The 22,139-nt window shown below is 41.6% G+C and overlaps 1 protein-coding gene across 1 annotated transcript in view; it reads right to left on the bottom strand.

The window, feature by feature from the left end:
* Positions 1 to 8,925: 8,925 nt before the first annotated feature.
* galnt18b (UDP-N-acetyl-alpha-D-galactosamine:polypeptide N-acetylgalactosaminyltransferase 18b) overlaps positions 8,926 to 22,139 on the bottom strand; it is a 245,720-nt gene continuing 232,506 nt past the window's right edge. The window contains exon 11 of the mRNA XM_043705680.2: positions 8,926 to 9,559. Coding sequence (XP_043561615.1) covers positions 9,413 to 9,559 — 147 coding nt within the window. The 3' untranslated portion in view covers positions 8,926 to 9,412. The remainder of the gene's footprint in view (positions 9,560 to 22,139) is intronic.

The following is a 22,139-nucleotide window of genomic DNA, read 5'->3' as shown; positions in this document are numbered from 1 at the left end:
GCGACTTGAGCATCTCTCACATTAGAATTGCTACCCGATTGGATTCCATTCTTTCAAATGTCTGGTTCCTTGCACTAAAATTCTGTATAATAATACATCCTTTTACTGTCATGTGTACCCTCCTTTAAGCTCTATGCACCTTGCTGTCCTCTTAAGATGCTTCTTTTCAAACCTACTTTTTGACCAAGCATTTGATCACCTGTCTTACTTATGTATCTTATGTAGCTAGATATCAAATTTTGTTTGATAATGATTGTATATAGTGTCTTGGAATGTTTCACCACTTGGTTCCGGTGGCTGGTTTGCAATGCAGAGTGACACCAACAACGTGGGTTCAATTCCTGCACTCAGCTGAGGTGACAATGAAAGACTCTCCTTTCAACCTTTCACCTCACCTGAGGCACGGTGACTCTCAGGTTAAGCCTCCACCAGTCATCTTTCTTTAATGAGAGTGCAGCCCTGTAGTCCTCTGGGACTATCGTGACTTTATGTTTTGTTATACAAATTATGTTCCTATTTCATTCTTATACCAAGATCCCACAAACAGCAATGTGATAATGATTAGATAACATGGTTTGTAAAGACCTGTCAGCTGACAATTATTAGCTAAGATAGCAGGGAAAACTCCCACGATCTTGTTCAAATTGTGCTGTGGCACCTATTGTGTCCAGCTGAGAGTGATGAGTGGGCCTCAGATTAACATGTGAAAGATATACCCCAACAGTGTAACTTTTTTTCTGTATGGTCCTTCCAACTCACCCTTATTAACATTAGAATGGTTAATGTTCTATCTCAACAGCACACGTTCAGTACTGCCTTTCCAACAGGGCAGTGTTACATCATCATATTCCTCTGTTAGTATCACACACCTACAATACTGACTCTTCAATATTTGCACAATCCTTCAGTACTGAGTCTTTGAAAATGCACTCTCCCTTGATGCTGACCCTCTGACAGTGCAGTGCACCCTCAGTATTAACACTTCCAACAGTGCAGTGGTCCCATGATGTGATCTCTGCGATAGTTCATTGTTCCCTCAGTAGTTACTGTGATAGTTCATTGTTCCCTCCAGGAGTGTTACATTACCACATTGACAGTGCAGCACTTCCTTAGTACTGGCAATGGAACATGTGTGCAAATAATGAATTCAGGGAAGGTTTCACTTCTATCTTTATCTTTATTATGTTGTGTGTAAGCTTTTTGGATTGCTTCTAATTTCCAGTTTATTTTTAACAAAAACTGTAACTTGAATTCATATAACCTAGTGTTGTGTGATTTTTAACTGAATTCATATAGGGGTTTTTGTTGTAATAAAACATCCCAATGTCTTCAGAGGAGTGTTCATCAAACAATATTTGCCACTGAGTCACATAAAAATATTAGTACAGATGACCAACACCTTCCTCAGTAGTTAGGACTGCTGCCTTACAACACCTGGGACCCAGGCTCTATTCCAGCTTTGGATGACTATCTGCATGGAGTTTGCTTGTTCTCCCTGTATCTACGTGGGTTTCCGCTAGCTGCTCCAGTTTTGTTCACTGTCCAAAGATGTGCAGGTTAGGTGGATTGGTAATGCTAAATTGCCCCATAGTGTCCAGGGCTGAAAATGTGTTGCTGGAAAAGCGCAGCAGGTCAGGCAGCATCCAGGGAACAGGAGAATCGACGTTTCGGGCATAAGCCCTTCTTCGATTCTCCTGTTCCTGGATGCTGCCTGACCTGCTGCGCTTTTCCAGCAACACATTTTCAGCTCTGATCTCCAGCATCTGCAGACCTCACTTTCTCCCATAGTGTCCAGGGATGTACATGGTAGGTAGATTAGCCATGGGAAATGTTGGTTTATGGGAATAGGGTGGAGGGGAGGAGTTGATCAGGGTGGGACGCTTTATGGCCTTTTTCCACACTAGGGATTCAAAGGTTATAGGTGTTACCGGCTAGGCCAATATTTATTGCCCATTCCCAAGTTCCTCAGGGGGCTGTTGAGTCAACCACATTGCTGTGGGTCTGAAGCCATGTAGGCCAGACCAGGCAAGGATGGTAGATTTCCTTCTCTAAAATACATAAGTCAATCAGATGAGTTTTTAAGACATTCAACAGTGGTTTGATGGTTGTCATCAAGCCAGCTTTTTATTCCAGATTTGTATTGAATTCAAATTTCACCAATAACCATGAATAGACTTGAACCCATGTCCCCAGAATATTTGCCTGAGGCTCTGGATTATCAGTCATACATCACCATCAGTTATCAGTGAATATCCCTGTTTCTTATGATGGAGGGAAGGTCATTGAAGCAGCTGAAGATGGTTAGGCCTTGGACACTATTTCAAGGAACTCCTGGAGTGGTGTACTGTCACTAAGATAATTGATCTTAAACAAATACAACTCTCTTCCCTTTCTACTAGATATGACTTAAACCTACAGAATCTTTTCTCCTTAATTTGTTTTAATTCCAGTTTCATAGGGCTCTTTAATGGCATAATCTATTAAATGCTGCCTTGATGTTTCCTATTGAGTTTAGCTCTTTTGTCCAAGGTCATAAACTGAGTGTTCCTGGCAGAATTCAAACTAAATGTCATTGTTAAGAATCATTTGATAGTACTGTTGATGTCACCTGTCTTCATTTTACTGATGATTGAGAGTAGACAGATGAGGTCATAAATGATAGGTTGGATTTGTCCTACTACGTGTGTACAGGACATACCTGGGCAATTTTCCATATTGTTGGGTACATGTCAATGTTGTAATTGTACTGGAACAGGAGAAAGTGAGGACTGCAGATGTTGGAGATCAGAGCTGAAAATGTGTTGCTGGAAAAGCACAGCAGGTCAGGCAGCATCCAAGGAACAGGAGAATCGATGTTTCGGGCATAAGCCCTTCTTCAGGAATGGCATAAGTACATTTTCAGCATTGTACTGGAACAGTTTGGTTCCGGGTGTGGCTGGTTCTGGTGCACAGGTTTTTTCACTATTATTGCCAAAATATAGCCTTTGCAGATTCTAGTGTCTTCAACTGTTTCACGATAACAGATGAGTGAATCAAATTGAGTTGAAGGCTGGAATCTGTGATTCTGGGATGGGGGTTTGAGGAGGAAGCTGAGGTGGACTATTGATTTGACACTTCTGACCTCTCATCTCAGGCTAATATTCTGCGGACATGGGTTCAAGTCATTTCATGGTGAAATTTGAATTCAATACAAATCTGGAATAAAAAGCTAACCTGATGACAACCATCTAACCACTGTTGAATGTCTTAAAAACCCATCTGATTGACTAATGTCTTTTAGAAAAGAAAATCTACCATCCTTACCTGGTCTGACCTATATGACTCCAGACCCACAGCAATGTGGTTGACTCAACTGCCCCCTGAGGAATTTGTACATACTTTAGCCCTCCCTTTTACATTTACATGCTGGTCTCTGCCATCATTGAATATATTTGTGGAACCTCCTTCTCCAGTGAGTTAATTAGTTGTCCATAGATATTTCAAGACTCAAAGTGGCAGGACTCCAGAGATTGGATCTGATCTCTTGGCTATGGAATCATTTATCCTTTCTATCACGCTGTTTGGCAGACAATAATTCTTCCGTTGTAGCCTCACCAGGTTGACACCTCATTTCCATGTATGCCTAAAACTGCTCATGGCATACCCTCTACACTGTCCATTAATCCATGGGTGATCCTTTGGCTTTTGGTAATGGTAGATTAATGGATATGCTGGGCCATGAAGTTACAGATTGGTTCACAGTTCCTCATGGATGCCCTGTCCTGAGTTGTTATATTTGTTGTAACATACCCTCTAATATGAAGGCAATAATTCATCTCTATAATGTGTGTGCAGTAGTAACTTCTACCAATGCTGTCACTATACCAATACCGGACAGATGCATCTGCTCCAGGCAGATTAATGACGATGAGGTCAAGAATGCTTTTACTTCTTGTTCATTTCCTCACCACCTTTCCACAGAATCAGTTTCACTACTAGGTCCTTTAGAGCTTCCAACTTGGTCAGTAAGGTACAATTGAGCCACTCTTGGTGTCAGATATTATAGTTCCCCCAACCAGAGTACATTCTGTGTCCTTGCCACTTCAAGCATGCCCCTATTTTAAATGATGTTTATGGAGGAGTACTGATTCAGCAACTGAGTGTAAGGGAGAGAAGGTGCAGAGTAGGTGGTAATCCACAAGCGATTTCACTTCCCATGTTTAACCTGATGTCATGGGACTTCATGGAGTTCAGAGTTAATACTGAGGACTCCTAGGGTAGCTCCCTCCCAACTATATACCACTGTGCCACTACCTCTGGTAATGTGGTGATGATGTTGTTGATGTCGTCTGTAAGGTATGATTCTATGCAAATGACATTCAGGCTGTAGCTCGTCTGCAGAACAGCTCTCCCCATTTTGGAAAAAACATGACGGTCAGTAAGGATTAGAGTCAACAGGGCTGTGCTGTTTTCATTTCCTGTACCTTGGTTAATGCTGTCCATCCATTTTGTTCCTTTTGTCATACGTTACAGTAGTTAGATACAACTGAATGGTTTGCTGGACCATTTAAGTATCTAAGTACTGTGGAACTGGAGTCACATGTAGACCAGGCAAGGACAGCAGATCTTTCTTCCCTAAAGGGCATTAGTGAACTGATGAGTTTTTACACCAATCACCAATGGTTTCATGGTCACCACAATTCCAGATTAATTTATTGAATTCAAATTTGTTGGGATTTCAACCCAAGTTCCTAGGTTTTGAGTGTTTGGATGAATATTCCAGTGGCAATTCCACTGACTGCCTTGATCAAAGAAGCAAGAATTAATGAACATCTTAAGTCAAAGTGTTTAGAGAAGGAGTTCCAATACTAACAATTGCAATATGGTCATGTCAAAATGGCAGAGCTGGTTTGAGGGGCTGAATTGTCTACTCCTGCTCCTAATTCTTGTGTTTCCTCCTTTAAAATGGGTATGATGGCTCAGTGGTTAGCACTGCTGCCTCACAGTGCCAGGGATCCGGGTTTAATTCTAGCCTCGGGTGACTGTCTGTGTGGAGTTTGCACATTTTCCCTGTGTCTCCGTGGGTTCCCATGGGTGCTCTGGTTTCCTCCCACAATCCAAAGATGTGCAGGTTAGGTGAATTGGCCATGCTAAATTGCACATAGTGTTAGGTGTATGAGTCATGGGTAAATACAAGGCAGGGGAATGGGTCTGGGTGGGTTACTCGTCAGAGGGTTGGTGTGGACTTGTTGGGTCGAAGGGCCTGTTTCCATACTGTAGGAAATCTAATCTAACCTTAATTGCCCATAGTGTTCAGGGATGTGTAGATTAGGTGCGTTAGTCAGGGGTAAAATGTAGGGGAATGGGCTTGAATGAGATACTCTTCGGAGGGTCGGTATGGACTGGTTGGGCTGAAAGACCTGTTTCCACACTGTAGGGATTCTAATTCTAATTCTTAAGTCATTCCTTAAAATCTATCTCTGACCACATTTGGTCACCTGTCCTAATATCCCCAATAGGCTTCAATGTCGATCTTTGTTTGTTTGTGCCCATAGATACTTTACACATTTGAAAGCTCTCAATAAATTGATTTGTTTCTTTGCTAGGGGAGATGCAACTATGATAGCATCTATTAAAAAGAGTTTGTAGTAAATGTGACTCCCAGGATCATAACTGGTAAGTATTCAGCCCCAGTCACTGCCACATGAACAAAGTGTAATTGAACACATTCTATGTCATGGAATGCTATGATTCACTTTCCTCCAAAGCAATCAAGGGTGGGTTTCAAGTCTGAGGTTGATCGAGTTTTATTGTATAGCAGTATTTAGGGTTGTGGATCCAAGCTGGCTAAATTAATAAATAACTCAGCAGAAAGTAGAGTGGTGAGAATGTGGAACTCACTGAAGCACGGAGTCACTGAGATGAATAGTAAGGTGCATTTAAAAGGAAACCAGATGTGGAAGAAAGGAACAATTCCTGTGATCCCCAAAATACCACAGACAAATTCTAGGAACCCGATCATTCAGCCGTAAGTGTCCATCACAGAACATAGAACAGTACAGCACAGTACAGGCCCTTCAGCCCTCGATGTTGTCATCTTTTTAATCCTACCCTAAAATCAGACAAACATACATTCCCTTCAGGCCTTTTGTGTTATGGAAAAAGACTTGATTTGGTTCCTTCAAGAACGATTGATGTCTCCAATGAACAGATGCACTCCTGGGGTTTCATGGGATAGCATAATACCTCTGATTGGAGAAAACCATTCAGCCAGTTTATTCAGAGCAACTCCTGTCTCCCTGGTGCTGCATCTAGTTGTTTCTTAAATGATATAGCACAGAACTCTTAAATACATACTGTGTGTAAAAGAATTTCTCGGCATTGATGCTATATTTTACTGGGCTGAATTTGATCCTGGTATTGTACCTCTACAATTTATATTAAAGTAGATTCCTGGAGAATTGTAGCTCCTCATCAGCTCCTTCTTCTGACAACAGGGATGGAGAACAAAGAACAAAGAGAACAAAGAACATTACAGCACAGGCCCTCTAAGCCTGCACCGATCCAGATCCTCTATCTAAACCTGTCACCTATTTTCTAAGGACCTGTATCCCTTTGCTCCCTGCCCATTCATGTATCTGTCTAGATACATCTTAAATGATGCTATTGTTGCTGCCTCTACCACCTCCACTGGCAATGCATTCCAGGCACCCACCACCCTCTGCGTGAAGAACTTTCCACGTATATCTCCCCTAAACTTTTCCCCTCTCACTTTGAACTTGTGACCCGTAGTAATTGAGTCCTCCCTCTAGGAAAAACTTTCTTGCTATCCAAACTGTCTACACCTCTCATGATTTTGTAGGCCTCAGTCAGGTCCCCCCTCAACCTTCTTCTTTCCAATGAAAATAATCCTAATCTACTCAACATCTCCTTATAGCTAATACCCACCATACAAGGTAACATCTGGGCGAATCTCCTCTGCACCCTCTTCAAAGCATCCACATTCTTTTGGTAATGTGGCAACCAGAACTGTACGCAGTATTCCAAATGTGGCTGAACCAAATTCTTATACAACTGTAACATGACCTACCAACTCTTGTACTTTATACCCTGTCCAATGAAGGATAGCATGCCGTATGCCTTCTTGACCACTCTACTGATCTGCGTTGCCACCTTCAGGGAACAATGGAACTGAACACCCAGATCTCTGTGCATCAATTTTCCCCAGGACTTTTCATTTTTCTGTATAGTTCACTCTGGAATTGCATCTTTCAAAATGTATCACCTCGCATTTGTCCGAATTGAATTCCATCTGCCATTTCTCTGCCCAACTCTCCAATCTATCTATATTCTGCTGTACTCTGTGACAGTCCCCTTCACTATTTGCTACTCCGCCATGTCGTCTAACTAGTTCTCTATCCATCTAGCTAGAACACCCTGGACCCCATGTGACTTCACCTTCTTCATTCGCCTACCATGGGGAACCTTATCAAACGCCTTACTAAAGTCCATATCTATGACATCTACATCCGTTTCCTCATTAATCAACTTTGTCACCTCTTCAAAGAATTCTATTAGGTTTGTATGACATATCTTCCCTGCACAAAACCATGCTGCCTATCACTAATAAGCCCATTTTCTTCCAAATGGGTATATATCCTATTCCCTAGTAGCACTGACATCAAGCTCGCAGGTCGTAATTACCTTGATTATCCCTGCCATCTGTCTTAAACAAGGGGACAACATTAACAATTCTCCAGTCCTCTGGGTCCTCCCCCATTTTCAAGACTGCTGCAAAGATATCTGTTAAAGCCCCAGCTATTTCCTCTCTTGCTTCCCTCAATAACCTGGGATATATCCCATCCAGACCTGGGGACTTGTCCACTTTAATGCCTTTTAGAATACACACTTCCTCCCTCCTTATGCTGACATGACCTAGAAAAATCAAACATTTATCCCTAACCTCAACATCCACCATGTCCCTCTCCTCAGTGAATACCGATACAAAGTACTCATTAAGAATCTCACCGATGCATATCTTTCCTCGTTTGTCCTCGAGTGGACCAACCCTTTCCCTCTTGCTCCTTATATATGAATAAAAGGTTTTCCTTAACCCTGTTCGATAAGGATATCTCATGACGTCTTTTAGTCCTCTTAATTCCTCATTTCAGATTGGTCCTACGTTCCCGATATTCTTCCAAAGCTTTGTCTGTCTTCAGTCACCTAGATTTTATGTACGCAGTTTATGTACAATAAATGCCAGTGTTGCCTATATCCCCAGAATTAATTAAAAACACAATCCATCCTTTTTGTAATAAGTTGGAGATGTATAAATATTAGATCAATTTACCATAAAGCCAGTGTGGAACTTAATCCTAGCTTACTACTGCAGTTATTGGGATAAATGGAATGATTGTACGTTCTCAGTTGTTAGTCACATTCAAAGGTAATGCTTCCCACTGAGCAGGGAAATCTGATTAACTATTTTGCAGCATACTGGAATGATATCTTCTTTAAGAGAGTATAGATGGTCCATTGAAGTTTGGTACACTTTAAAAGTAAAGGTTGGAACCCAAACCCACCATCAGGATTTCCTTGAAGCTGCAGAAATCTGAGGTTCTGTATAAGAAATATGACAAAGCCAAAATATTATGGCCTGTAAATTCAACAATGTAAAATGGGTCTTTGAACTTTGGAAGACAGGTTAAGTGCTAATACAGGACATTTTCCCCCTGCTATATTGGTATGACGACAACTTTAATAGCACTTTCCCCATGAACTTTGTTATTTTTGTGGAATATCATAGTGAGACCACCAGAGGTGATCCATATTTTGTGAATGCATATTCTTCCAAAGGTTCAGTCCCTTTTTACATCTGCCTATTAGTCCCTGATATATTTTTCAGAGTTGTTGAGGGGATTGGATGGAATATTCTTTACTCCAGTATTTAGTTAGTGATGTAGCATTTTATTGTCATTTTGCTTACACCAAAAATCAACAATTTTCAGCTGAGCTCAAACTAGAGGAGCAAAGAATTTATTGGAGAGATTTTTACACCTACATGGGTTTCATTGACTAGATGTCACTGATTTGATGAATGGGGTCATTTCCCCAAACTATTTGCTCACCCACATCAAAACAGATATTTTACATCATTACATATTAACATGAAACCCATTATAAATATTGTCTATTTGTCATGTGTCTATTTACACATAGAAAATATTTAACTATTGTGTCTCCAGTTTGATCCTTCTGACAAACAATTATCTGTAAATCATGTACAACTTAATTCTGAAATATGAAAAAATTGCCTTTTTACCCATACACAGACCTGAGACATCAAAGAAATGTACACCAGAAACTTGCAAAATTGTGCTACACAGTAGCACGAGGACAATGAGAACAAGTGGGGGGAAGAGGCAGAGGTTCATTAAGAGGATGTCTTCTTTAAGACACTACTGATGGTCCAGCGTTGGCCACTACACTTCTGAAGTATAGGTTTGAACCCAAACTCATTGTCAGGACTTCCTTGAAGCTCCAGGCACCGCTTAGATTTTCTGTTCTGTATCGAACCACCCTAAGAAACATAAGATCAAAACATTATGGCCTATAAATTCAATGATATATCCAATGTTGAAGGGCAGTGTGACTGCTATATTGGTCTGAAAACAGCCATTAACATATGAAACACTCCATGGTTTGTCACAGGAACATAATAAAACAGAGTTTTGATCAATGAAACATTGTTTAAAGGAGAGCCTTAAATGGGAATAATGGTCATAGAGTCACAGAGATGTATAGCATGGAAACAGACCTTTCGGTCCAACTCATCCATGCCGATCAGATATCCCAACCAAATCTAATCCCACCTGCCAGGAACTGGCCCATATCCCTTCAAACCATTCCTATTCATATACCCATCCAGATGCCTTTTAAATGTTGCAATTGTACTAGCCTCCACCACTTCCTCTGGCAACTCATTCCATACACGTACCACCCTCTGCATGAAAACATTGCCTTTAGGTCTCTTTTATATCTTTTCCCTCTCATCCAAAACCTATGCCCTCTAGTTCTGGATTCCCCTACTCCCCTATCCATGCCCCTCATGAGTTTATGAACCTCTGTAAGGTCGCCCCTCAGCTTCTGACGCTCTAGGGAAAAGAGCACCAGCCTATTCAATCTCTCCCTATAGCTCAAATCCTCCAACTCTGAAAACATCCTTGTAACTCTTTCCTGAACCCTTTCAAGTTTCACAACATCCTTCCGATAGGAAGGAGTCCAGAATTGCATGCAATATTCCAAAATAGCCTAACCAATGTCCTGTACAGCTGCAATATGACCTCCCAACCACTGTACTCAATACTCTGACCAATAAAGGGAAGCATACCAAACGCCTCCTTCACTATCCTATCTACCTGCGACTCTATTTTCAAGGAGCTATGAACCTGCACTCCAAGGTCTCTTTGTTCAGCAACACTCCCTAGGACCTTACCATTAAGTGTATATGTCCTGCTAAGATTTGCTTTCCCAAAATATGGCACCTCACACTTATCAAATTAAATTCCATCTGCCACCTCTCAGCCCATTGGCCCATCTGATCAAGTTCCCATTGTGATCTAAGGTAACCTTCTTATGTGGATCAAGACATCCAGCACTTCCTCCTCTGTAATATGGATATTTTTCAAGATGTCACCGTCTATTTCCATATGTTCTATATCAGGCATGTCCTTTTCCACAGGAAACACTGATGCAAAATACTCGTTTAGTATCTCCCCATCTCTTGCGGCTCCACACAAAGGCCACCTTGCTGATCTTTGAGGGGCCCTATTCTCTCCTTAGTTACCCTTTTGTCCTTAATATATTTGTAAAAATCCTTTGAAGTTTCCTTAACTCTACTTGCCAAGGCTATCTCATGTCCCCTTTTTGCCCTTCTGATTTCCCTCTTAACTATACTCCTACTGCCTTTATACTCTTCTAAGGATTCACTCAATCTATCTTGTCTATACCTGACACATGCTTCTTTCTTTTTCTTAACAAAACCCACAATTTCTTTCGTCATCTAGCATTCCCTGTACCTATCAGCCTTTCCTTTCACCCTAACGGGAATATTCTCTTTCTGGACTCTCGTTATCTCATTTCTGAAGCCTTCCCATTTTCCAGCCATCCCTTTACCTGCGAACATCTGCCCCCAATCAGCTTTTGAAAGTTTTTGTGATTGATGGCAGTTTTTGGGAGGGAGGAAAGTTGCAAGTACAGTCACATAGATAGGCTAACTCCAGGAAAGGTAAGAGAGGTAGGCGAGTGGTGCAGAAGTCTTCTGTGGCTATCCCCATTTCAAACAAGTATGCTGTTTCGGGAAGTGTAAGGGGTGATGGATTCTCAGGGGAACATAGCACGAACAGCAAAGTTTCTGGTATTGAGACTGGCTCTAATGTAATGAGGGGTACATCGGGTTCCAAGAGATCGATCGTGTTAGGGAAATCTCTTGTCAGAGGCACAGACAGACATTTCTGTGGCCAGCAGCGAAAAATCAGAATGGTGTGTTGCTTCCCTGGTGCCAGGATCAAGGATGTCTCAGTGAGGATGCAAAATGTTCTCAAGGGGGAGAGAGCCCAGCAGTAGGTCATTGTACACATTAGAACCAATGACATAGAAAGGGAAAAGGATGAGAATCTGAAGGGAGAATATAGAGCATTAGGCAGGAATTTAAAAAGGAGATCCTCGAGCATAGTAATATCTGAATTACTCCCAGTGCTAGGAGCTAGTGAGGGCAGGAATAGGAGGATAGACCAGATGAATGCATGGCTGTGGAGCTGGTGTATGGGAGAGAGGTTCACATTTTTGGATCATTGGAATCTCTTCTGGGGTAGAAGTGACCTGTACAACAAGGACAGATTGTACCTGAATTGGAAGGGTACTAATATACTGGCAGGGAGACTTGCGAGAACTGCTCTGGAGGATTTAATCTAATAAGGTGGGGGGGTGGGACCCAGGGAAAGAGATCAATCTGAGACTAGTCCAGTTGAGAACAAAGGCGAGTCAAACAGTCAGGGCAGGCAGAGACAAAGCAGACAACAAGGTAAACAAGATAAATTAAACTGCATTTATTTCAATGCAAGGGACCTAACAGGGAAGGCAGATGAACTCAGGCTACGATTAGGAACATGGGACTGGGATATCATAGCAATTACAGAAACGTGACTCAGGGATGGACAGGACTGGCAGCTTAATGTTCCAGGATACAAATGCTACAGGTAGGACAGAAAGGGAGGCAAGAGAGGAGGGGAAGTGGCGATTTTGATAAGGGATAAAATTACAGCTGTGCTGAGGGAGGATATCCCAGAAATAAATCCAGGGAAGTTAGTTGGGTTGAACTGAGAAATAAGAAAGGGCTGATCACCTTATTGGGATTGTATTATAGCCCCCCTAATAGTCAGTGGGAAATTGAGAAGCAAATTTGTAAGGAGATCTCAGTTATCTGTAAGAATAATAGGGTGGTTATGGTAGGGAATTTCCAAACATAGACTGGGACTGCTATAGTGTTAAGGGTTTAGATGGAGAGTAATTTAAGTGTGTACAAGAAAGTTTTTTGATTCAATATGTGGATGTACCTATCAGAGAAGGTGCAGAACATGACCTACTCTTGGGAAATAAGGCAGGAGAGGTGACTGAGGTGTCAGTGGGGGAGCACTTTAGGGCCAGCGACCATAATTCTACTAGATTTTAAATAGAGATGGAAAAGGACAGACAAAATCTAAAAGTTGAAGTTCTAAATTTGAGGAAGGCTAATTTTGATGATATTAGGCAAGAACTTTCAAAATCTGATTGTGGGCAGATATTCGCAGGTAAAGGGACAGCTGGAAAATGGGAAGGCTTCAGAAATGAGACGAGAGTCCAGAGACAGTATATTCCTGTTAGGGTGAAAAGAAATGCCGATAGGTGCTGGGAATGCTGGATGACTAAAGAAATTGACTGTTTGGTTAAGAAAAAGAAGGAAGCATATGTGAGGTATAGACAAGATAGATCGAGTGAATCCTTAGAAGAGTATAAAGGCAGTAGGAGTATAGTTAAGAGGGAAATCCGAAGGGCAAAAAGGCGACATGAGATAGCTTTAGCAAATAGAATTAAGGAGAATCCAAAGAGTTTTTACAAATACATTAAGGACAAAAGGGTAACTAAGGAGAGAATAGGGCCCCTCAAAGATCAGCAACACAGCCTTTGTGTGGAGCCGCAGGAGATGGAGGAGATACTAAATGAGTATTTTGCATCAGTGTTTACTGTGGAAAAGGACATGAAAGATAGCGAATGTAGGGAAATTGAAAAATGTCCATATTACATTGGAGCAAGTGTCTTGATCCACATGAAAGTGGATAAATCCCCAGGACCTGATCAGGTGTACCCTAGACCTCTGTGGGAAGTGAGGGAAGTGATTGCTGGGTGCCTTGCTGAGACATTTGTATCATTGGTAGTTGCAGGTGAGGGGCTGGAAAACTGGAGGTTGGCAAACGTGGTGCCACTGTTTAAATAAGGTGGTAAGGACAAGCAAGGGAACTACAGACCGGTGAACCGGACATTGGTGAGCAAGTTGTTGGAGGGAGTTCTGAGGGACAGGATGTTCATGTATTTGGAAAGGCAAGGACTGATTTGGGGTAGTCAACATGGCTTTGTGCGTGGGAAATCATGTCTCTCAAACTTGATTGCGTCTTTTAAATAAGTAACAGAGGATTGATGAGGTCAGAGCAGTGGACATGATCTATATGGACTTCAGTAAGGTGTTTGACAAGGTTCCCCATGGGGGACTGGTTAGTAAAATTAGATGTCATGGAATACAGGGAGAACCATTTGGATACAGAACTGGCTCAAAGGTAGAAGACAGAGAGTGGTGGTGGAGGGTTGTTTTTTCAGACTGGAGGCCTGTGACCAGTGGAGTGCCACAAGGATCATCGCTGGGGTCCACTACGTTTTGTCATTTATATAAATGATTTGGAAATGAACATAGGAGGTATAGTTTGTAAGTTAGCAGATGACACCAAAATTGGAGGTGAAGAAGGTTACCTCAGATTGCAACAGGGTCTTGATCAGGTGTGCCAATGGGCAGAGAAGTGGCAGATGGATTTTAATTTAGATAAATTTGAGGTGCTGCATTTTGGGAAAGCAAATCTTAGCAGGACTTATCCACTTAATGGTAAGGTCCTAGGGACTGTTGCTGAACAAGGAGACCTTGGAGTGCAGGTTCATAGCTCTTTGAAAGTGGAGTCACAGGTAGATAGGATAGTGAAGAAGGCGTTTGGTATGCTTCCCTTTATTGGTCAGAGTATTGAGTACAGTGGTTGGGAGGTCATATTGCAGCTGTACAGGACATTGGTTAGGCTATTTTGGAATATTGCAGGCAATTCTGGTCTCCTTCCTATCGGAAAGTTGTTGTGAAACTTGAAAGGGTACAGAAAATATTTACAAGGATGTTTCCAGGGTTGGAGGAATTGAGCTATAGGGAGAGGTTGAATAGGCTGTGGCTGCTTTCCCTGGACCGTCAAAGGCTGAGGAGTGATCATATAGAGGTTTATAAAATCATGAGGGGCAAGGATAGGATATATCGACAAAGTCTTTTCCCTGGGGTGGGTGAGTTCAAAATTAGATGACATAGGTTTAGGGTGAGAGGGGAAAGGTATAAAAGGGGCCTACAGGGCAACTGTTTCACGCAGAGGGTGGTGCATGTGTGGAATGAGCTGCCAGAGGAAGTGGTAGAGGCTAGTACAATTACAACATTTAAAAGGCATCTGGATGGGTATATGAATAGGAAGGGTTTGGAGGGATATGGGCCAGGTGCTGGCAGGTGGGACTAGATTGGTTAGTATATCTGGTCGGCATGGATGAGTTGGACCGAAGGGTCTGTTTCCGTGCTGTACATTTCTGACTCTATGACTAAGATGTACAGCATGGAAACAGACCCTTCATTCCAACTCATCCATGCTGGCCAGATATCCTAAACAAATCTAATCCTATTACCCAGCACTTAACCCATATCCCTCTAAGCCCTTCCTATTCTTATACAAATCCAGTTGAGAAAAGATTTACCAGGTGTTGCCAGGAATGGAGTGTTTGAGTTATAAAAACAGTACAGGAGGTTGAGGGGAAGTATGAAGGTTTATAAAATCATGAGGGGCCCAGAAATAGCAAGCGTATTTTCCTAAGTTGGGAAGTTCAAATCTGGACAGCACACTTTTAATGGGAGAGGAGTAAGTTTTTAAAAGGGACAGGAGGGGAAACATTTTTACAGCGGTTTGTGTATAGACTCAACTGCCCGAGGAAGTGGTGAATGCAGATAGAGTTACAACATTTGAGACATTTGGATAAGTACATGATTAGGAAAGGGTTTAGAGGGATATGGGATATGGGCCAAACGTAAGCAAGTGGGACTAGTTTGGGAACGTGTTCGGTGGGGATTAGTTGGTCCAATACATTCTGTTCTGTGAAAATAAGTGGACAAAACTCCAAAATATCCATCTATTTTCAGATCAATTCACAATTCCACTCGAGCTAGCTGCACTACAGATCTGAACACAGGAAAGCTTGCAAAATGTGTCTGTTAATTGTTTCTGGGCTGATGTTTTGGCTGAATGTAAAGATAATCTTAGTAACTTTGTCTGTAATTCGGTACAATCAGGCTGGTAGCTTCATGGGAAATGTCAATAGTTCAGGCACTATTATTTCAGTCTGGATGATAAGGTCAAGGGTTGAATGTCACAGTCAGTACAGCAACAAACTAGTTCAAGGAGTTAGTTTATTACCTTGTGCATTATTTATGAATTGTAGTCACTTAAATTCAGAGATTGTTTGCCTACTGCGTTTTTGTCAATCACGTCTTTCAATTACTAGGTAAGTCAATAGTCTGGCCTTTATTACCTTTCCACAATGCTATAAATGAGGATCGAATTGGATTGCAATTGAATTCAGAAAGCTTAATGCTGGCAGACGAGCACAGTCTCCTCTATAGTTTATAACAGGAACACTTTTACTTTTGCAGCAAGATCATCTCAATAACCTCACAAAGCTCAATCCCTGCAACAGCTCATCTGCTGCTGGAATCTTTACCAACGTCTTTGTTCTTTCTGCACTTGACTAATCCTGCATGCTGCTCAATAATTTCTCCCTTTCTATCCTTTGTAAATATGTGATCCTCCATGCTCTTGTTCTTGAGCTGATCTGTGACATTAGGCACATGGGGTCAGAGAATGGGCTTGAATTAAACCCAGTACCTGGGGTCCATTGGTCTGCAGGGAGGGTCCCGTGTACACATCTAGTGAGGGACCGCTGTGTTCAGGTTGGGGGCAGGCCCACTTTACTCAGGTCAGGGGACAGGACCACTGTTTGGGTATGTGTTCAGGTTGAGGGTGGGGTGATTTGCAGGGATTGTGAGTCAGAGCTGGTGATGAGACTCCAGACCAATTGCAAAAACAGGAGACCATGATTTATTTCCTCACCTAATTGTCCAGCAATATGTCAATGTCAACCTTCTTACCCTTGTTTTCAAATCCCTTCATTGCCTCAGTCCTAGCTCTATTTCTAGAACACCAATCTAACTCTGCAACCACCCAAATTCTGCACTCCTCCTAGGCCTGAGCATCTCCAATTTTATTTGCTCCATAACTGATGGTCACCATACTTGAGATTGAGGTACAAAATCTGATATGGGACAGTTTTAGGCTCTTTGTTGGCAAGCAATACAAAGGTGGCAGCTTGATAATCAGGAGAAACTTTTTTATGTCTGATTTTAAAAATGGAGCCCCTAAGTTATCTCCTGAGAGAGTGGAAGATGGGAGAATGAGGGTGAAAGAGAGAAGCTTGTAGTGGGCCTTAAACCTCTCCTCTTGCATTAGATGATTTTAATGTACTTTTAGGTTGCAAGATATCAGCCTTCTGAAACTGTACATCTTGTTCTCATTTTAAGTTGGTATAATAGTATAATATTGTGCAAAATATTCTCTACCCAAACATTTTTCCATGACTCAGTCTGATTGCGAGGACCTAATTAAATGAATCATGGCGAGATTTTGGTTTTTAATGGGAATCTATCAAAGTAATTTGGCCAGTATCGTAGCACTTTCCTCAATTGCAATCAAATTGGATTTGAATGTAACATTTTAAATCTCTATATAAATAAGTCAACATAAGCTTCAGCTAAAGAGGGGTCGGGGTTGTGGGCAGTGGGTAATGTTCACTCACTGCTGTGAAGTCCAGTCGGAGACCAAAAGCTGAGGTGGCAAGGCATATAAGTTAGATTCTCCATCACTTAGTCAAAATCTGAGATATCGACATGAATAACTTGCAGTTATAAAGACCCAAATCATGGCGTGAGCTGAGGAATTACTTCTGCTGACTAGTCACTGCTTCTTGTAATATATGAAAGCAGGCAGCTCAGCACATTAAGATTCTGCAGGCATAAAGTGATCAATGACCAGATAATGGCCTGCTCAGGAATGGATTTGCCCAGAGCCCAATGCCCACTCAATATTGTCTCTTTTACATGAGTAGTGGGAGAGCTGTAGTCTCCTGCTGGATCTCCAGCTTAATCACTGAAAACATTTCAAACTTGAAGCATTGAGTCACTGGCAGGAGAAGGTACTTAGGATAAGAATAGGAGGATTAGAATATAACAAGTGATTGGTGGAGGGAGAATGCAGTTATCAAATTTAATATTTTGGAAATAGGACCATATTCTGCACAGCCTTTATAACTACCATTCTTTAGAGAACAATCTCTGATTGGATAGAATTAACCTGACAGGCAGCAAGGCTTTGTGTCCCTTGCAGATCCCCACAGGGTGCATAATTACACCCAGTCCATTTTGGCCTTTATTGCTGAGTAAATCATCCTACTCCTGCACTGTTGCAATATTCCTCCAATCCCTTCACTTTCAACTACCCATTAAATTGAAAAATCATCTTGACATCCTTTTCATAAAAACGAGAAGTAATCCTTTTTATAGTATTATTCCATAGAAAGTGCGTTAAATTTTACAAATATATAAACAGATTAAAAATCTTATGCCTGCCAACACATTCTATTAATCATTTCCAATTTAAATTTCACTGTATTTACACACTCCTGTCAGTGGAGGAGCTGTAGCACACATTTACGGTGTGACATGTTGACATAGGCTATTTCACTTATAAATATGAACACACAAAGAGGCAATTTAGCCCATCAATCTGTTCCAGAAATTTGTAATGGAAATAGAACATCAGAACATCTAATTTTAAAATAGCTACTATGTGAGATCTGTATCTCCTTAAATTAGCCACTGCTCTCTAATCCTACTATCTCCAGTGTGGAATACCAGAGGAGACTGATAAGTTTCAAAATCATTGTAGTTATCAATAATTGCATGTCAAGTACAAAAATGAGCAAGCTGTGCTAAAACTGCCTAAACCAATGGCTAGGTCTCAGCTACAGTATTGGGTCAGTTTCTGAGGAATGAAATTTGGGAATGATTCCAAGGCTTTGGAACAAGAGGCAATGAAATTTAAGTGTGCAGGGATGAGGGACTTCATTGTGTAGCAAGTGTGCAATAGCTGGGATTGTTCTCCTTGAAGCAGAGACATTTGAGAGGAGGTTTATTAGGCATGTTTAAAATCATTAAGGGTTTTGATGGACTAAATAAATGGAAACCCTATCCTCCTTCAAAAAGGTGGGGAAGAAGAGGACACGGATTTACAGAGGAACCTCAATTATCCGAAGGATGTGGACAGGGAGTATTTTGTTCGGTTAAATGAATTCCGGATAATCGAATGCTGGATAACATAGTTTAGCCAAGCATCGGGATTTTGCGATCTTGCCAGACAATCTGATATTCGGATAATTGAATGCCGGATAATCAAGGTTCCTCTGTACTGTGAATGGCGAAAGAACCCACTGGAAGCTGAGGGCCAAGACGTTTCCCTTGTTTTCACCTGAAAGGACAGCGGCAATATTTCAATGCCACCCCCTCAGGAAGATGTTATTTAAGAAGGAATTCACTTTGATTAACCAGCAGCACCCTTGTCACAGGTGGACCGGAGGTTGTAGTGGATAGGATTGGGAACTGCAAGCAATCCCCAGAGTCAAAGTCCAAAAGTTGAAGACCAGGTAAGTGTGAGGGTCTTGCAGCAGGGAGGGGAGTTGAGGCTTAGGAGGGTGAGGGTATTGTTTAAAAGGCCAGGGGAGCGGGAGCAAATATCGGTGTGTAAACTTGTGGGAGGGCATATGGTGTTGAAAGGAAGCCATTGATGGAGGAGACCCCCATTCTCCCTCCTGCCCAAGGCCGAGAAATAACATTTTCCTTGTGCCCAGGCCCCTTCCACAACCCCGCTCCCGCGCCACCCCACCACCCCGACTCCTGAACTACTCCACCAACCTGAAAATTGAGATTTGTCAGGAAATGACCCTTTAAGGACATTACATAGGGTGTGGACAGATGGGGTTGAAAAGGGTGGCGCTGGAAAAGCACAGCAGATCAGGCAGCATTTGAGGAACAAGAAAGCCGATGTTACTGAAGGGCTTAGGCCCGAAACATTGATTCTCCTGCTCCTCGGTTGCTGGCCGACCTGTTGTGCTTTTCCAGTGTCACCCTTTTCGACTCTGACTCTGACTCTCCAGTATCTGCAGTCCTCACTTCCTCCGTTTAGACCAGTTTAGGCCTCAACTGTCCTATGCAAAATGATGGAACAGTCAGTGTGGATAGAAGCTTAGTGGGGAGGCTATCCAAAGAATTTTACCTGCAAAACTAGCAGTGGGAGAGTATAAAATTTTACCTGAAGAGAATGTTTTTTAAGGCAGTGAGCTGTTATGGTCTGGAGTATTTTTAACTGAAAGGGTGGAAATCGATTCAATATTAGATTTCCCCCCGAAAGAAAAGAATATGCAGGGCTATAGGGAAAGAGCAAGAAGAACAGTACCAGCTGGATTGCTCTTTCAATGCACCATCACAGACATGATGGACCAAATGGTCTCTACTTCTGCTCCATCTGTCCATGGAGATAAAACATTGCAACAGCAGCAGTTGCTCTCTGTATTTTTCCAACCTTTCTGCTTGCTCAGTATTGCTGAATGAATAATTAAACAGGCTGCATGATAGAGATTTGCAGACTTACAGTCTTGTGCGAATTTACAAATGGAAACAAAAATTGATTCAGAAAGAAATGGTAAAAAGAGTTTGTTTATCTCTTGCTCACCACTATCCCGATGTCCCAAACAGCCCGATGGCCAATCAATTGTTTTTTCAGAAGTGCTGTCACCGATTTATTAAAATACATTTTAAAGCAAATCACTCGAAATATCAAGAGATTTATCGCATCTGTGAATCCCTGCAGCTTATTAGTCTTGTAACCTTGCTACATGTTTTGAGTAATAAAATTTATTTCTACATCCCACAGCTCTTTATAAAACTGAATAGGGCCAAACAACGGGCTGCTTACTGAATATAAATTACTCCCATGTGTGAGTGAGTGAGTGACGCATAGTAATTTCTCTGCTATGACTCTTACAGCCTCATCAGATTTACATTTAACTTTCTCACGTATATTCTTTACTGGGTTTCATTCCACACGCTATTCCCCTGCATGTGGGTACCACTTGAATTAATCAAAGCTACCCACACAACCAACACCTTCTCACTGCGGATGCCAAAGACTAGCAATGGTCTTACTAACCTGGTAAAAGCATGGGAAAATCAGGAGTGGATTTTTTTTTTTACTATTTTATTGACCTAGAATAGATGGAGTGACAACTAATTCAGCAGGGCTAAGGCCATTGTCTCTTCCAAGCCAAAGAGGAGTTATCTCAGAGTAGTTGGAGTGAAAAAGCAGAAATAATGGAAGTGACAGTAATTCCAAGGTCTAGCCACACAGATCGTTAAAATATCATAAACATGTGTAGAAAATAATGAAGACATTTGAATGGAATACTGGATTTATTTCTAGGGAACCAGAATACAATGTATTAGAAGGCATTCTACAACAAAGTCATGTTTAAACTCATGTTCAGGTTAAAGCTTGACCAGGCCAATAAACTGCTCAAAAGAGTCAGCCACAGTAGCTGATCTGAACTCCCTATAGTAACTCTAGTCAAAAAGTTATCTTTTGTGCCTCTGTCTTTGTCCCATGCAATCCCTTGAAAAGCTATCAGATGTGTACATCTCCTCCTAGTTTGGGAGAAAGGTCTGTCAGCTGCTAGGTGTTGCAGTTGTTTATGTTCTAAGTGTGAACACTGGTAGATGTGTGACAGGCTGCACCACTGTGGTTCCAGTAATGCTACATTGATAGCTGCATTGAAGTGATTGCACTTGGAGCATTGATGGAGATATCTGGCACCCAACTTTTTGTGTGACAGTCTTCTGTGGTCTTACAATGTTAGCTTACACTCTGATGGGTTTGAAGCATTGGTTAAACTGTGGTAAATACACCGGCAGGGCATAGCAAATTGTTGATCTGTTTGCAGCATTGGAGCCAAGTTTTATGAACATGTTCACAAGCATTGACCTCCATAGTCACCTCTGTCCAGGGTAACTATGGTAGTCAGGATGGCCTTTCTTTGCTGTCCATAGGGAAATGTGTTGCATTGTATCTCAGTTAGTATGTCAGTCTACCTTTTAAGAGTCATGCTCATGATATCGTCGCAGCATTGCAGCATGTGACCTGAGGTTACAAAGATCTCAAACTGCACTCTACCGCAGATCATTTGAAGCATGATACCATCCTGAAAGCATGCTTCGCTGTTGTAACCTAACAGCTTAATCTTAGCTCAGACACTTATGGACAAAACATGACATTTCTGAAGCACATAAGTTAGTTGTAGTAAAGGTCTGTTGGATTCTTCAATTCCATGATATCTATGACCTGTTTCTTATGTTAAGGGAAAGGATATAAGAATTCTTCAACAGTTAACACATCCTGTTGAAGACATGCACACTATGGTGATCATCTTGAAAAGACTCCAAGATCTTGGAGCCAGACATTTGGAAAATTGAAGTCTGACAGGTCAAAACAGAATTAGAACAAAGGATGTATTTCTCACCCATAAACAGCACTAGTTTAAGTGCTTTAAGTCAGCTATATAGATCTAAACACTGATCATAACCTACCAGGAAAACAGATAATTAATTTCTTTATTAGTAGAAAATG

This window comes from Chiloscyllium plagiosum, unplaced genomic scaffold (assembly GCF_037043375.1).
Source record: "Chiloscyllium plagiosum isolate Xiang-an unplaced genomic scaffold, Cpla_swu_hap1 HiC_scaffold_18, whole genome shotgun sequence".
NCBI classification, from domain to species: Eukaryota; Metazoa; Chordata; class Chondrichthyes; order Orectolobiformes; family Hemiscylliidae; genus Chiloscyllium; species Chiloscyllium plagiosum.
The sequence above is the reverse complement of the archived record's forward strand: the minus strand, read 5'-3'. Positions and strand labels throughout refer to the sequence as shown.